This window comes from Abramis brama, assembly GCF_963993115.1.
Source record: "Abramis brama genome assembly, chromosome: 11".
In the NCBI taxonomy this organism is placed as follows: Eukaryota; Metazoa; Chordata; class Actinopteri; order Cypriniformes; family Leuciscidae; genus Abramis; species Abramis brama.
This window is the reverse complement of record NC_139973.1, coordinates 35,630,634-35,648,435: the sequence shown is the minus strand read 5'-3', so window position 1 is coordinate 35,648,435 and position 17,802 is coordinate 35,630,634. Positions and strand designations below refer to the sequence as shown.

The 17,802-nt window shown below is 36.2% G+C and overlaps 2 protein-coding genes across 3 annotated transcripts in view; one reads left to right on the top strand and one right to left on the bottom strand.

The window, feature by feature from the left end:
• Nucleotides 1-832: 832 nt before the first annotated feature.
• Nucleotides 833-6,656, bottom strand: cldn10a (claudin 10a). Of its 2 annotated transcripts, none has more exons than XM_084127651.1 (5): nucleotides 6,404-6,656; nucleotides 3,981-4,142; nucleotides 3,797-3,878; nucleotides 3,610-3,714; nucleotides 833-1,707 (listed from the first exon to the last, which is right to left on the bottom strand). In XM_084127651.1, exons 1-5 carry the CDS (start codon nucleotides 6,621-6,623, stop codon nucleotides 1,563-1,565), a joined length of 714 nt encoding a protein of 237 aa, XP_083983777.1. In that variant the 5' UTR covers nucleotides 6,624-6,656; the 3' UTR covers nucleotides 833-1,562. The 2 variants fall into 2 exon arrangements, with proteins under 2 accessions (XP_083983777.1, XP_083983778.1); XM_084127652.1 differs by having other exon boundaries at nucleotides 833-1,665.
• A 6,064-nt stretch (nucleotides 6,657-12,720) lies between these two features.
• Nucleotides 12,721-17,802, top strand: part of abcc4 (ATP binding cassette subfamily C member 4 (PEL blood group)) — a 46,971-nt gene continuing 41,889 nt past the window's right edge. The window contains exons 1-2 of the mRNA XM_084128503.1: nucleotides 12,721-12,972; nucleotides 13,986-14,096. Coding sequence (XP_083984629.1) covers nucleotides 12,887-12,972; nucleotides 13,986-14,096 — 197 coding nt within the window. The 5' untranslated portion in view covers nucleotides 12,721-12,886. The remainder of the gene's footprint in view (nucleotides 12,973-13,985; nucleotides 14,097-17,802) is intronic.

The following is a 17,802-nucleotide window of genomic DNA, read 5'->3' as shown; positions in this document are numbered from 1 at the left end:
TTTGCATGAGGTTGTTATTTTAGTTTTATTCTGTACAGATAAAGACTTGTTAATGTTTAATGTTCATTTAACTTTGAACAAACTGTTGCCAGTAAATAACATCAATTTAAATCTACAGTAAGTTACTGGCAAGCAGCTGCCAATAATACTGTAATTTCTACAGATTTTTTAACAGTGTAAGTATTCAGATTTGGTGCAGATTTGTGGTACTGTGATAAAACAATGTTCTCTGAATGTTCAAAATATCTTTTTTTTTTTTTTTTTGGGTGGGGGGGCAACATTCCATTTTAGAATTTTTCAGTTGTTATGGGAACGCTACTTTTGAATGTATAAATAGTGGGGGTTTTTAAGCCATGAGTCCTTCGAATTGTCCTAATCTTTCATCCCCCTTTGGTTTTCAATAAGCTTATTTTTTATTTTTATTTTTCCTTTTGATGGTAACATTTGGGAGATTCATCCAAAAATCAGTTAATTAGATTACACTGAAAAATATATTTTTTAATGTTTTTTTTTTTTTTTTTTTAAGTCTCTTATGCTCACAAAGGCTGCATTTATTTGCTCAAAAATACAGTAAAAACAGTAATATTTAGAAATATTATTCTAATTTAAAATAACTGTTTTCTATTGAAAATAACGTATTTAAATCATGCAATTTAGTGATACAAAGCTGAATTTTCAGCATCATTACTCCAGTCTTCAGAGTTACATGATCCTTCAGAATCATTCTAATTTGCTAATAATCTAATATATTCTAAAAAAAAGAAGATTTTGGATTATTATTATTGTTAAAAAGAACAGCATTTATTTGAAATAAATCTTTTTTTCAGGTCTTTACTGTCACTTCTGATCAATTTAATGCATCCTTGCTGAATAAAAGTGTTCATTTCTTTAAAAAAATAAAAGCAAACTACTGACCCTAAAATACTTTAAAACCTTCTTACAAAAAGCACAGAGACACTGCACACTTGTTTAAGGAAGAATCCGACAGAACAAGGAGACTCTGCCAACCCGCAGCAGCTCACGGAAGCTCCAGCTCTAAAAACTGGGGTCAGAGTCTCGAGTTTCCACTGATCAGGAGGTGAAGAGAGACTCCAGGACCGGCGCAATTTCCGAACTGAGACAGCATGTTCCTGTGGTCAGTGGAGCGCAGCTGTTCTCCCCGTCTTCTCTGTCATCAGTTCACCTGACTTACTTCAAAGTCCCAAGTGAAGAAATCTGCTGATTGTTTCACATTGTCATACTTGGAAACTTTCTTGAGGTTTCTAATGGGTAATATATGGATTGAAACTGAAAAATGTCTCAATTTATTGTCTATAGGTATATCTTAACCAAAATAGCCTCTGAAAAAGAAAAATATCTGGATTTACTCATATATACAGGATATATATATATATATTTATAATATATGACATTTGCCTCTGTGCAGTCTTCAAATGATGAAAGCAGCCTTATGACCTCAGGTTCTCCATTCAAGGATTTGTTTGATAGTTGACTTTACACAGTGTGTATTTGTTGGCCTTGCTCACTTGTTGTCATTTCCAGCTTGACTGAGGATGCTGAAATCAAACGTACGCGTTCCTCTCAAACTGCCTGCCAGAAAAGCTTTGGTCTGGAGGATCTTTCCGAGGAGTCGCAGGGTTCTTGCCCATCGCAGTGATCTTGGTTCTTTTTGATATGAAAGACGTGGCACCGTTGTAGGAGTATTCCCTGTCAGAGAGGGGAATGATTTCAAGACATTAGAACCAGTGTTGTTATTGTTAACTAAAACCAAAACTATAAAAAAATAATAATAATCAAAAACGAGTAGTAATTTGAAAAAAAGTATAAGTAAGCTGAAACACTAAAATTACTAAAACGGAAATTGAAAAACTAAACAAATTAAAGCTATATAGAAATATAATTAATAAAATAATAGCTACTTTATTATATAAATAATTCAGAACAATACAGAAAAAAAAATATATTTGACATGTTTTTACATTGCCAACTCATCAAAATAAGTTAAGCAATTTTCACCTTTTTTATAAGTTATACAAGATTCAACTCGTTTTTAAAATCAGTTTAATGTTTAATTTAAGTTGAAATGACTTAAACATCCAAGTTAATTGTACTTAAAATTAAGGCAGCAACTTTTTTTACAGTGTAGATCAACATATTTACATTACAATTTTTTTGCACAACATTCTCTCAGACCATTAGAATAAAAAAAAGCGAAGCATTTTGGGCGAAGCATTCCTATTGACAATCTGATTGATTGATTGATTGATTGATTTTAAGAAACAGTTTGACAAAATTTTAAGTTGTTAGTTTTTCTGATGTTTAAGAATATTTTTTTAAATATCATACTACAATAAAATTACTGTGAATGGACAGGCAATGTTTCAAAGAGGTGTATTTGACATGTAAACATGGGCATTTATTTGTTAATATTTTAGGATGTTGACATGAAAATTCCAAATGAAATTCCTTTTAAACCCTCCTAATGCATTATAAAAACTGTATACGCCTTTTTCATTCCAGGGTCTATTTGGACCCGGTGGAACGTAAGCTTGTAAAACAGTCATAACTTAATATTTTTCAACTAAAGCCATACTGTATCAGTAACTTCTCATTATTGCACAAATGTTTTAGAGTTTTTATGTGTTACCATGCTTTTACTTCATTTACCCCCTTTAAAAAAAAAAAAAAAAAATCTTTGAAATTTACAATTTTTCAAGAACTATATCAAAAACCAGTGAGATGCAAGAAAAAAATATATTTTAATCAATATTTATGGGAACATTTATTTGATATATTGTTATCCACTTCAGTGGATTTAATTACATTTATTTGAAACTTATAACTCATGACTGCTCAAAACTTCTAAATTTATGAAACCTAAAAATTGTTTTTAACAAAACAACATCAGTATTACTCTGAAATGTTTTCAAACAAAATATATTAATTTTACTTGCCTACACTTTTACTTTCATATGAAAAAAATGACGATAAACAGCTTGAATCTCCTTTTCACGCTGCAATGGTTCACCAATAGGTGGCAGCAAAGTGAAATATGGACTTTTTCTTTTCCAAACCCTCTTTCCTTTTTCAAATTTAGACCATTTGGTCTATGAACTTTTGCTCTACAAACACATTAATTTGTTTGACATTTTATTTCAATTTTAGAATTATTGTGTGTGCATGAGTGAGCAATGTTTCTAAACAAAATGTATTTTTACAGAAGTAATTTTAGACAAATCTAGATGTAAATAGATGTAAGAAAAAAGCCACAGTTCACTTTCGGGTCAAAATGGACCCGAACTTAAAAAGCCTAAAATTTAGTTTAAATGGTTATATCTCTTACATTGTATGCAAAAAAAATCTGGGGGGAAAAAGTGTGTATTTTCACCATCTACGGTCAAAATACACATCTTACCGTCTTCACTTACAAAACTTCATCTTCGTTCTAAAAACTATGGTTCTACTTTTAAAAACTAACGTTCTATTTTTATGTACCTCTTCTGAGTCAAGATGGACCCGAATGCAATAGGAGGTTTAAATATGTATGTATATTAGGACCCCTTTAAAACAGGCGAAACAGTATGCATGTGGACAATCTAAGAATCAGACCTGACAATGAATCCCTCTGACATGGAGAAGCAAAAGATAAATCCTCCAAGAATGCTGAGAACTGATCCTGCCCAGCCAATGAACAGGGCCGCCCCGAGTTCAAACCTAAATCCAAACAGGCAAAACACTGGTGCTGGTAATAGGTGATGAGAAAGGAAGAATGTTACAATGGGATGCTATTGCTTACTTCTGTTTCACAAATAAGGGGTCAAAAAACTCTGACGTGATCCGGTGTGCGTAGAGAGAACAGGCGGTCAAAGAGCAGATTCCTGCACAGAGGATGGGTGTATAGTTACAGGACACTCTCATTCTGAAAAGTAGGAATTGCAAATGCTTTAGAAAAGAAACTATGACCTATAGGCGACATTTACCACTGAGAATAAAGTGCAGTCCACATAGACAGGTGATCCTGGCTTTGGTGGTCTCTGATCCCCCTATTTTAGTACACTTCATGCCCACTAGCGCCAGGATAGCTCCAAAAAATCCCAGGCACACAGCTGAGATCATCAGTCCACGACACACCTGGATATAAGCTGCAGGAACAGCAGAAGCAATATATATATATATCAGGGAAGAATTTATTATACAATCACTGGGATAAACAGGAAGATTTTTTTTTTTTTTTTTTCTGCTTGCCTGGTCGGGCCAGTAGATCAGATTTCTGCTTGCACTAACATTTTCACTGGTGCCAACACACAAAAAAATGATATGTTACAGTTACTGAAAATGTATCATTTAAATTGATAATTTAACATAATTAATTATTCACTTGCCTATATTTCTGCTTATTTGGTTTTTAATACAAATTAAATCTAGTTTTATTTTTGTAAATTTGATTTAATCTGTTCTGATTATTTCATGATTATTTTTAAATCCTTTTTATGTAAAGCACAATAAATTGTGTGTATATATAATACAATAACTGAATTATTAAAATTATTGTAAATTATTAGAAAATGTATTTTAAACCTTTTATTATTATGATTATTATTCACTATTATTTATAAAAAAAATATTTTAAGTTTTCTTTACAGAGAAAATTTACAATAAAAGCTAAAGGTAAAAGTCATTCTAAATATAGGTATAAAGTCATAAATTCATAAATTTGATGGAAAATGATGGAATACATCTACACGAAACACTACAGATCGGTTTATTATTTTCAACCCATTCTTACTGACGCTACCAAGACTAACACAAGTCATTCTTGCAACTTCGATAACACCTCATCTATGTTATCACTGATACTCCCAGTAATGTACATTGAAAATGGGCCTCACACCTTAGCAACCACATAGCAACATGCTAACAATCCCTCAGGGTGCGTCTCAATCCGCTCCCCAGCTCGTGAATCAGCATATCGTGTCCACGAATCCGGGCACTGGTAAGGACCCTGGTTCACTACTCAATTTCCAGCGATGTTACCGCTGGTATAAATCGACAACTAGCAGGACCTATATATTTTTGATTAAAACGCTGTATAAACACATTGTTCTGTAACATATGTGTTCACTAGTGATTTATGCTGACATATAATAAAAAGAGGTTTGTCTTTTCAAATCTTCTATCACGTGTCATTATATTCATTGAGTTGGCTCGCGCGTTTCGTGCTTCAGAAATGTGACATCATTTCCGGTAAGGGAACATAGATGCTCCCTGGTTTTCACGGTGCATTGTGGGATTTGTTTATGGAGCGAACGTTCTAGTGCACTGGAAGGATTTCGCGATTGAGAAAGCCCTTAAAATGGCTGATTCCCTGATCAGTGCCCTGACTACTGAACTAGATTGAGACGCACCCTCAGAACACCTTAGCAAGCATACAGAGACGACATGACGATCTCCCTCAACACATGTAGCATCTTTCATTAAACTCTCCAGTTAGCTGTCAAAGCAGTCAAATCACAAATATGCAGTGCCTCAAACAAGCCAATTATGCATTAAAAACATTCCATACATTACCTATTTAACCACCTGCTTTTGCACGGCAGCCTGAGGGAACTGTCTGTGTGCTTTCTCCTGTTTGTGGGTGTGCCATCGAGACATAATTAAGCTAAAGTGTGGTTATTATAAACACTATTTTTCTACTTGCCTTGAGGTAACACTGTACATTCCTGCAGGTTGTAACAGAAGTAGCGAGTCAGAAATATAACGTTTGAGACAAGCAGATCATTTTGTGTCTCTTTTTACCTCCACAGAGCTCAAATTATTGCATTCTTAAACTGGTGTCAGCATCATGTTAAATGCATTAATCGTAACACAATAAAGTCCCTGTTTAAATGGTCAAGTGATCGGTTTGGCTTCGGTTTGTTTGTGTTGTGGAAGCTTCTGGCTAAAGCAGCATTAGGGCAATCCAACACCATGCTACTCTTTTCCGAACAATTAGACACCTGGATCTTCTGGGAGAAGGAAAAGGGACCAATAACACATTCAGACCATTCATTCAGGCAAGAAATAAAAAGTTAGGGTAACACTTTATTTTGATGGTCCCTTTTGAACATGCTGTTGACTATAAGTAACTTTGCAACTATATGTCAACTAACTTTCATTGGAGTATAAGTAGACTGTCTGCTTAATATCTGCTAACTCTTTATTGTGATGCTCCTCCAACAGACACTCTACTGACTATAAGTAATTTTGCAACTACATGTCAACTTAATCTAACCCTAACCCTACCAGTCTATTAATACTTAACTAACACTCTAATGAGAGTTAGTAGACATGTAGGTGCAGCGTTACTTATAGTCAACAAAGGGACCATCAAAATAAAGTGAAACCAAAGTGAGTAATAAAGTACCATCCAGTGCGAGCATTGAAGGAAAGTCCTTGCAGTTGGAGACTCCGGTTGAATCCGTAACACACGTCTTCCAGAGATTGGACCAAAATGTTGCCGTGGTGATGACCGTCCCATCCACTGACGACACTTTCCAGTAGTCAGTTGGGATTGTGGAGGAGATCAGAATCCATCCAGATATGGTGAAAATGAAGGCAATAATCTCGGTTCCCATATTACCCATTTCCCAATGTTCTATTAAAGTTAAATGCAGAGAGGAGTCTGGTCTCAGCAGGAATCAGTTCATCCGTAAGGGGTTCTGAGTCTGGACTGAACCGTTTGTTGACGGGTCTCCCCCCCAAAGCTGCTTTATATTCAGCAGGGAGGGCTCTGGCTACTAACCTTTTCAACAGCTGACCAATAGCTTTTTGTTTTCACATTAACTACCCACGACACCACACACACTCGCATACACACACACCCACCCAAACATCACTCTGCAAGAATCATTTTAAGAGAGTCTGCAAAGATGCTGGAGGTCAGGAGGTGAGTACATAAAAGATGGGTGTTATTGGAAGGGCCTGAAAAGTCAATGCTTCCAGCGGATATTGAGGAAAAATGAAAATTGAAGAGATAGAACTTTAAAGTCTGTCATTTTGTATTTAGGATTCATTTGGACCAGCGCGAGAACAAACCTCTCGCTGAAGCTCAAACGCGCTGCGTAACACGAGAATGAACCTCATTGGTTCTCGCACGTCAAACGAACATGCATGAGCTTCTGTTTCACAACTGATGTGTGAGCTGATGAATGTTTACATGTGAATAAAATCCTAAATTCAATCTGTTCATCATATAAAGTGATCGTGTCTCTTCAGAAAATTTGGACTAAACCGCTCAATTCATTTGGATTAATTTTACGATCTCTTCTATGTAGATACTGTATGTATGTAGATATACACATGTACACTTTTGTGTGAACTAACCCTTTAAATGTATTTAATCGTTTTTTTTTTTTTTTTCATTTTAGCTAATTTTTTTAATGTTTTATGTTTACATTTTTTATTACGATGATTTTATTTCAGTCTTAATTTGAATTATTTTAGCATATGAAGTTAAACTGTATGAAAATAAAATAAGTTTACGGTCAAGTTTTTAAAAAAAGTTTCTTATTTAAGTTGATGTTTATTATCAAAAATGTTTTTATGGTTTCAGTTTAACTATAACAACCAAGATTTGGACCAAGGTTGAGGTTTTAATCTGAGGTTTCGTTGCCATCTAGAGGTACTGTAAGAATTTGGGTGAATCCTCTGTGATATGAGAATGAATCAAAAATGATGTATTGTTATATAAGCACCAGTTTTATCTTTCATTGCAATTCATGTTTTTGCATTGGTCCTGCAATTATGTTTTTAAAGTGTGCTTCAAAACTCGTAGGAGAGAGTGCATGTAAAATATCCACACTGTCTAGAATTTCAGTCATGCTTCCTGTGTGAACACTACACCTTGAGCTTAAAATAACAGATCTTCACTTTTCTAAAATGTCACCGGTGTTTTACTGCTGTTTAATAAAAAAGGAGCATTTGGCAAGAATATTGAAATGGTAAATGTGTTTGTATGTGGGAGTTGGAGAGCATGTTTGTGTAACCAGGAGGCTCCAGTTAGCAGAGGTCAAATGGGTCTTCCTGCCTGTTCTCAGGCTCAGATCCTGTTAAAGGTTTTCCCTCAGTCCCCCAGAGGGAGTTACAAAACATAACCTGACCTGACCAAAACAGTGAGGCTTCTTCAGTCAACAGCTGCTCGGCTCAGCCAAGAACACATAAATTACAATTATATAATGTTTGAAGGTAGTATCAGTTACATTGATCATTTCATTTAATAACTTATTAGGTCAACAAAACAACAGCGTTATTTCGGGAATGTAACGAAACCTTTACAATATAAATAGGCTACAAAAATGACCAAACTGGATTAGATAATTTCTGAAGAAACTGTAAAAAGTCATGTGGTTTCAGTAAACGAGGCTGTGTTCAATAATAACTGTTACAAAATGTTTCAAATGTTCAAAATATCTATATATTTTTACCTGATCTCAGATGATCAGTTTTATTATTTTAAGGTCACATTTGTATAATAAAAAAGTAAGAACAGTAGTTAATTGTCTCTTATTGGCCTGAGTAGTGGGGCATAAGCAGATACAACATACAACACATACAACTGAGATTGTACAAATTCATACAAATTAGCCACTAATTCGCCAAAACGGAAAATAGGTATGAATTGGCCTTACAAACTGTCAGATTCATCCCCACAGAAGAGCAGTGCTGAAACAAAGCACAACTCTGCAAATAACTTTTAAAAAAATGTTTGCATTTCTATGTGGTTGCTATGGTGTAGCTAGGTAGTGGCCTACTGGTCAAAAACAAAAACATGTGGTATCAGGTCAAGAGGCTTTGCTCACTCTTCAATGTAAGTCTATGACTCTGATGTCTCTCTCTCTCTCTATATATATATATATATAGAAGTCAACATTTGAAGTGTTGCATCACAGTTGTCCTAAGACAGGAACAGGTATTGTTCAAAATTCATGTATAGCTTTGATAAAGGTTTTGATCCACTTCACATGTTGACTACTGTACTATACACTCACCAGCCACTTTATTAGGTACACTTTGTTAGTAACGGGTTGGACCCCATTTTGCAACTATTTTGGTATTTTTTTCCTACTATGGAAGTCAATGGGTGCCGTCAACTGTCTGGTTACCAACATTTTTTTAAATATCTTCTTTTGTGCTCAACAGAAGAAAGAAACATTTCATTTTTGGGTGAACGATCCCTTCAAAAAAGCAGGGATGGGCAACTTCGGTCCTGGAGGGCCACTGTCCTACAGAGTTTAGCTTCAACCCTAATCAAACACACCTGAACAAGCTAATCAAGGTCCTCAGGATTACAAGAAAATTACAGGCAGGTGATTTTTTCAGGGTTGGAGCTAAACTCTGTAGGACAAAGGCCCTCCAGGACTGAAGTTGCCCATCCTTGGGTCAGAGGAATATCACTGGAAAAAGAAAGGGTTATGATCAGGCAAAAGTTTTAGGACCCGCATTAATAATTGTAAAGCTTTCCAGCGCTGGAGAAAGAGTAGCGGGAAGCAACGCGGCCACATATAGTGCGTGTGTTGAATCCACATGTACTTTATGTGGCCCGGATCTGGGCCGACACTATGTTGCTGTCTGGGATGAAGGGAGGGGTGTGTTTATTTGGGTTGATTTTAAATATCAACAGTGTTCAGCAATGACCCTTTAGGGTATAGGTGGGCGAATCCGGACACAGCCCGTGTCTACATTCCTAAATGCGCTGAGTTGCTACAATGTGATTGGCTGATTAGATATTTGTGTTAATGAACAGTTGAACAGGTGTGCCTAATAAAGTGGCCAGTGAGTGAAGATCAGTTAAGCAACTAAATAAAATACAAAATTACTAACAACTTCTTTTCCCCTGAACATGTTAGAGAGACATTCTCTCTTGTGCCCGTGGGGATGGATGACTCAAAACAGCCAGTAATTGTTTTTGAGGTGAGCTGTTGCTGAGTGATACAAGGTCAGCGAGAACGTCAAACAAAATATCTGCCGTCATAACAACCATGTAGATTCCCTCGAGGAGATCTCTGTATTGAGTCAAATTAAACACATGTATCACCTCCAATGTGCAATTACACTGTTGCAAATTAATCTTGAAATTAATCTTGTCATATGAAAGGGAGAATGTGGCACTTTTATGATTGCAGAGGAATTTAGATAGGGCATTCATCTGCAGGAAGCTTAAAGATCACAAACCTGACATCATCATGACATAACAACATGACTTCTTAAATGAGTCACACAAAACTAGTTAATATTTGCATGCCAGACAGAGTAGAGTACCCTCAAGTTAACTAAGATTTACCCTTGAAAAATGACACAACGGTTTATCAGAATGACTTCATGATGATAGCGTTCCCGGGAAAGTTGACTGAACATGTCTGTACATGTTTAAGAGCAATGCCCCACTTACTGTATTTACACCACACAAATTTGAGTTACATAACCCTGAAGAATATAATTTACAATACTCAAACTGAGCAAAGGTTAATAGTTGACCACTTTCAGCGCTGCCTTTGGAGTAAAGTTTACATATAAAACATTAAGCAAAGTAATAATGACTCAAGTTAGGCTTTACAGAGCATGGCATGGAAGTCAATCATTCCTAATGTGCAGTTCTGGCTCAGTTCAGGGCCTCCCTTCTCACGTGTGTGTGAGTGTGTGTGGGTCTGTGTCTGTCAGCATTACCTTTATCAGTGTAGTGGCCACCTGCCCTGTATCTTTATGGGTCTCTCATCTTCTGTTGTTTCAGTGCTTTATCTATATCGGAAATCCAAGAGAGACAGACAGAGAGAGAGGAAGGAAGAGAGAGAGAGATTGAACATACATACAGTGTGTTTCTCAAAAAGGAATGAGATTGATTTGTGATTGAGTTACAATGTAGGCTACTTCTCGTTGGTCATAATTTAAAGGGGACCTATTGTGCAAAAAATGATTTATGTTTTTGAACATAAATGTGTGACAGCAGTGTGTGTACACAACCACCCTATAATGGTAAAAAATCCACCCATTCCTCTTTTTTAATCCCCAAATCATAAGCAGTGTCTCAGAACAAGCAGATTGTAGCGTTTGTGACGTCACAAATGATTAGGCTCCGCCCACGACTGCTGACCCCTCCCTGAGTGAGCAGTACACAGTCCGCCATGTTTATCTCCTCACCATACCATTTAACAGCAGCATTCAAGTAAGAGATGTATTCTTATTAATGCTACTAAGTTATTCTGTTTTTCTTTTGTTGCTTGATTCAAAATAAAAGCATATAAAAAACAGAACAGATGTTTTAGCTTTTGGCGGGGAGCAGCAGCGGATCATTTGCATTAAGGACACATGCATGAAAACCCTATGGAAGGCATTTTCTGCCAAATTTAAATAAATAAATTAAATGATTAAAATGAAAATTAAAACCAGATTAACGATTTCATTACAGAAAACTGTACGCAAAATATGTGACAAAATTGAAAATGATTTCATTTTCACGGTGACAGTGCATCATCCCTGTCAAATTGAAAAATAAAATGCAATTGGTGATTTCACATTTCATTTTCACTACAGTCTCGAGGCAAGACTGCCAATATTAAAATGGAAAGCCAAACGTGAAAAAGAAACTACAAATACAGTTTTTACAAAGCTCTTTATTAACGCTCACGCAATAATAGTGACACAATTCAAATTCAAATGTAAATTTTAGTTTTCATTTTAATTCCTCTTTTATTTCACAGTTTGTTTTATTGCACAGAAAATGCCTTCCATAGTAAACAGCATGTTTTTCCTTTCACTCAAAAATGGGCATTTACAACATGGTATAATAAATGATCTATGGGGTATTTTGAGCTAAAACTTTACAAACACATTCTTGGGACACCTGAAACTTATTTACCTCCACTTATAAAAAGGGGCATAATAGGTCAGCTTTAAAATTCAAAGTTTAGTGAACAAAACGTTCTTTTGAATTCTTTATGAATCGCTCGATCTTGTTCACAAACAAATCTTTTTATTTTACAGACTAATTTTGGTGTGTTCGAGAAGAATTGGAATAGTCAGATGGAACTGTGTATGGTACTTTTATTGTTTTATACTTGTATCCCTAGGCTATTTATTGTAAATGTATGGAATGGAAAAGAACAACCAGTAGCTACACATTATTCAAAATGTATCCATTTGTGTTTCATAGAAGACAAAAAAATAATATGGGTTTGGAACAACATGAGGAAGAGTAAATGATTTTCATTTTTGAAACATTCTATATGTTAAAAAGACTAGATTTGTTGTGTAACTTTTTGTTTTCCTCTATTTAGACACTCTAATTAAATATGATTGCTTCCAGCAAACTGCATGAGTGGGTTGTGTATGCAGAGCTAATAAAGAACAGATGGTAGACAAGAAGCCTCCTCAACCCGAAGCACAATAACACAAAGCTACAAATGTAGCTACATCTCTTGCTTAACTTGCTTAAAAAGAGTAATAAACATAAAATTGAATCCTTCACCAATTGCACCTCACAGCAATTTTCTGAAAATCTGCTGTTTCCTCGTGAGTTCGTTGACGGTTGATCTCAAACTCCTGCCGAATGCGATTGTCCTCAAAGAAAATGTACAAATCCTACTACGGTGAAGGTTTGGGTCATGAATATTAATTAGGTGACGGTCGACCTGTTGGTCTGATTGGTCGCAAAGTCAACTAAGTGAACTAAGCCGCTAAGGCGTAGGCGGGGCGCTTGTGTTACAGTCGGAAATGAAGGGTTTACCTCCTCCTTGTTGTACCCGACGTTGACATGTGCGTGTTAGAAAGTTACACAACAGTTTATAAAATAAATGTCTCGGACCGGTCGCAGGTTATGCGTGGAGTACCAGTGTTCAGCTGAACTGCAGGGAGGATGGCGAACGACATGGAGCCAATAAACAAAGATGCGAAAAGCAACCCGGCCGCAACAGCTAATCTCTTCTCACAGATATTTTTCTGGTAAGCCTTTACGAATCTATACAGGAGAGAAAGAGAGGCACAGATGATCAGTTTATAAGCTATTTTGTGTTTTCTGTCGTGAAATGTAAAGCCTTAAACAGAGAATTCAAGCTTTGTGGTTATTGTTTCCTTATGTGTATTGTCTCAAACTAAAGATAATATTATGTTCAACCTTAGCTATTAAAGCTTTTCACACTGATGATAAAATTCAGTGAACTTTGTATTCATGTTGGTTCGAAGCATTTCTGAAAAACGTTTATAATTACTACACACACACACACACACACACACACACACACACACACACACACATATACATATATAAAATGTATACTTATAAGATATCAAGGCGAAAACAAATTACCTGCTTGTTGGTTATACCAGACTGACTTTGAATTGTTGGATAAAAGTCTTTCAAATAATATTTTAAAGTAGAATTTCTCGACTGTTTTTTTTTTTTTTTTAAAGAAAAGAAATAATTAAATTAAAGTTTCAAACAAAAAAACTATGCCTTTTAATTTGATTTTTTTTTTTTTTTTTGCCATCTCTGAACATTTACACCACCTTTGGTAGGCATTTTTATTAATCAGAAAATATTTTAAATGGACTTTTAGAAATTTAAATCAGGTTTACTTATCATTATGAGTCACATTTTAGTACTGTTATTCTGTATTATTTTAACTTAATAGCCTAGATCTGAAAAAATGAAGCGTCATTAGCCGTTTGGCTGTAATGTCAGTCAGAGTGGTTTTTAGGCTTTGCTTTCAAACCCTTGACTCTCAGGAACACTCTTTGCAAAGCTGATAGAGGAGAACATCTGTTACTGTCGTTTTAAAGAGATTGCCTACCTGCGTGTGTGTTGGTTTTGTTTAATTACTGCTTTCACTGTCATGAAATGTGGTTTGTACACTTTGTACACACCTGTCATCATCACTCATCAATAATTTAGCATCCCTTTTCATACACCTTTAAAGCATTCTTTTGACCAAATACTTTTTTCTCTTCTCAATCAGCTGGCTGAACCCTCTTTTCCGTATCGGATCTAAGAGAAGACTTGAAGAAAATGACATGTTTAAAGTGCTTCCGGAGGACGGGTCCAAGAGACTTGGGGAGAAGCTGCAGAGGTGAGTGAGCCGCTGGGAATAAACCGATTAAACAACAGGCTGTTCTCAAACAAGCCCTCAGAAGACTTATGGTGAAATATGAGAACAGAGGCTGGTGCGGTTCCCATTAGATGTTGGAAAGGTGATGCTCCCACCGTTTGTGCATTGAGTGCATTATGCAATGTTGAGTTTTTGTGAAAGTCATTCACACATTAATGATAAATGCAAATTGGAATGAAAGAATTAGTTTAGGCTGGTTTAGTACTCCTAGATGGAGCTGTGGGTGGGCACATGGCTTAGTGGATTAAGATCTGGCCTGGTAACCCAGGAAACCGTAGGTTCAATATCCACAAGGAATACCACAACTGTGCCTTGGAACAGGTTGCTATGGAAGGCTGTCACTGTAGGCAAAAACGTTTCCTCGGATAATCGGCCAGGTGAAAATGTCAGATCACTTAGAAAAGCAATAGAACACCTTTTTCTCAAGCCACATGATTTGATGATCATTCATGTTTATAGCACAAAATGTGTGGGACAAGTTAAGTTATTTTTTTAAGAGGCAATATTATGCCTTTTTACAAAGTCTGGCCTTTGTTTTTGGGGTCTTCTGGAGTAGTTTTTCATTCTTGAATGTTCAAAAAAACTTATTTTTCACATATTTTAAATTCTAGCAGCACCTCTCTTTCCTGTCTGTCAGTAACGCTCTGGTTATACCAAAACATCTAGATCTCAAACAGATTCATTAAAAGAAGTTATTACTTCACTAAGTGCGTGACATCATTAACCAACGTGGTTGAACTACCAATTTGCGACAATATGGTTTTGGGAAACAGTCGTGACTAGCTAATTGATTTCTTCAACGATGCATCAAACTATGGTAGTGAAGCAGCGAGTTGCGTCGACGTCGTTGTACGGGAAACGCACCCCTATTTAGTTCCTGTCTGTATGAAGCCCCTCCTTCCGAAAAGCACAGTGTGCTCTGATTGGGCAGCTAGATCATTGTGTTGTTTCAGATATGCCACACCCCTTACCATAACCACGAGATCCAACGCACTAATAAAGCAACTCAACCAGGCATCGTCCCTCCTGTGCGCAGTACTTGGTAGCCTTGTTGTCCGCCTAAATGAATTATAAATAAACATAAAAAACTAGTAGGTTATTTGCAGTATATTAAATCGTTTTTGACCTTATTATTTTGGACTGAAATGAGTCTGACACACGAGTCTGTCGGCACTGACAGCGGGGTTGCATCACGTGCACCTGCGCATAATATCAGAGCCTATGATTTACGAAAATAGTGATATCATCACAAGCACTTTTGAGGAATATGCAACATAATTTAGACAATTGTTTTTGTCATATGTATTATAATAACTGACAGACACTAACGTTATCATTTCAGCCGCTCTGTGCAGCTCAGCTTCGCGGCTGAGACACGAATAGACTATTAACTTTTTTTTAAATGCTGCCACACTGCCGATGTCTTTGTTGACATGGTAGAAGAGGACTGACTATGAATTAAACGCTCTCACAATTAAATAATATTCAGCAAACCTTTTAGTAGCCTACTTTCTTCAATCTGTCTCTCTTCTCCGGTGGGTCGGGCTAATCCAAAAGAAGTGAAAACAAGGGGGGTGTTCTGAAGACAGACTGTTACCTGGGAAACAGGGGTGCTCTGAAAACACCCCCATTAGCAATTAGTGCTTTCCACCTGATGAAATGAACGCGTCAACGCGGCAAAACTGATGAAATGAACGCGGGGAAAAATTGACCAATCAGAATTTTGGTCAAGCCAGAACGTATCGACCAAATAATTATGGAAGCTTGTTTCCGCCACAGAATAAAACACAGGGATGTGATTTTTCCGGATTAATCCGGAATTCCGGATTTTCCGACCTGAAAATGTGACCTACGTGAATCATGCAGATCTGTAAAAAAAAAATAAAAAAAATGGGGGGGGTAATCTCACAGCCGTCACCATGGTAACCCGGGACGGAACCACAATCGCCGCGAATCGCGGCCACACCGGGCGGCACGTCAACATGGTTACAGATGGCAGAGAGATGCAATCTTTCCCCGCCCAGCGAGTGCTTGAAGTGCGTCAGAAACAGAGCGCGCGCGCGATCAGTTGTTGGTAATTTGTTGTGTAGCGTGCGCGACGCCGCATCCATATACAGCATAGCTTTTTTTTTGAGGGCGCTTAACACACAGGCTCGTAGAAACGGGCCTGGCAGCTCGCGCCAGTTCTAGACGCGGTGAAAGTTTCCTGATTGTGACGGATGGCCGAATTTACGTGACACATTATAAATGAGCATTATAGTCTGCGATAGATACAGTGCCAAAAAGAAGAGAAGAGGATAAAAGGGGATAAAGACAGAGGTAAAGTGATGTAGTGAATGAACAGTTTATCTAATTGCATAGGAGTAAGATACTATAATTTCATGGCAGTTATTTTTACCTTAAACTTATTGTTAGCAGTTGTTCTGAGTTCTCCAGACTGTGTGATTTTGTTACAATCATGTCAGTTTTAAGACGCATTTTTTATTATCACTTTTTTATTAATGTTTTACCCTACAGTTGTGCAGTTTTGGGGGGAATACAGTAGGCTACAGGCCAAAAGTTTGGAAACATTACTATTTTTAATGTTTTTGAAAGAAGTTTCTTCTGCTCATCAAGCCTGCATTTATTTGATCAAAAATAGATTTTTTTTTTTTTTTAATATTGTGATATATTATTACAATTTAAAACAATTGGTTTTCAATTTATTATACTTTAAATTATAATTTATTTCTGTGAAGCAAAGCTGAATTTTCAGGATCATTACTCCAGTAATCACATGATCCTTTAGAAATCATTCTAATATTCTGATTTATTATGAGTGTTGGAAACAGTTCTGCTGCCTAATATATTTGATGAATAAAAGGTTAAAAAGAACTGCATTTATGGGGGGCGTGGAGGTGGGGGGTATATCAGTATATTTTCCTGCTTTTTTGTCCTTAGCCAATCACATGCCTGAAAACATTTTAAAAGATAATTGCGACTTTTTATCTCACAATTGCGAGTTTACATCTCGCAATTCTGACTTTATTTCTCAGAATTGTGAGATATAAAGTCAGAATTGTGTGAAATAAAGTCGCAATTGCGTCTTATAAAGTCAGAATTCTGACTTTTTTTCTCGCAATTGCGACTTTATATCACACAATTCTGACTTTATATCTCGCAATTCTGACTTTATAACACGCAATTCTGACTTTATATCTCACAATTCTGAGAAAAAAGACGGACATTTTTTTTTTTTACCTCAGAATAGTTTATATCTCACAATTCTGACTTTATAACACGCAATTGGGAGATATAAAGTCAGAATTGCATGATATAAAGTCGCAATTGCGTGTTATAAAGTCAGAATTGTGAGATATAAACTATTCTGAGGTTAAAAAAAAAAAAAAAAGTCTGTCTTTTTTCCCCTTAGAATTGGACTTTATATCTCACAATTCTGAGAAAAGATGTCAGAATTCTGACTTTATAAGACGCAATTGCGACTTTATATCTCGCAATTCTGACTTTATAACACGCAATTCTGAGAAATAAAGTCAGAATTGCGAGATGTTAACTCGCAATTGTGCGATAAAAAGTCGCAATTATCTTTTAAAATGTTTTATTCTGTGGCGGAAACAAGCTTCCATAAATAATCGACTAGGAGATTACAGCCCTATTCAGGGAGTTC

Bases quoted from the DNA above. Each gene is read 5' to 3' on its own strand.
- cldn10a (XM_084127651.1), bottom strand. From the start codon at position 6,623: ATGGGTAATATGGGAACCGAGATTATTGCCTTCATTTTCACCATATCT. The intron at 3,879-3,980 runs GTAAATGTCGCC...TCCTCTGTGCAG, and splicing joins ACTGCACTTTATTCTCAGTG to GAATCTGCTCTTTGACCGCC. The intron at 1,708-3,609 runs GTCTGATTCTTA...CCTCTCTGACAG, and splicing joins TCAGAGGGATTCATTGTCAG to GGAATACTCCTACAACGGTG.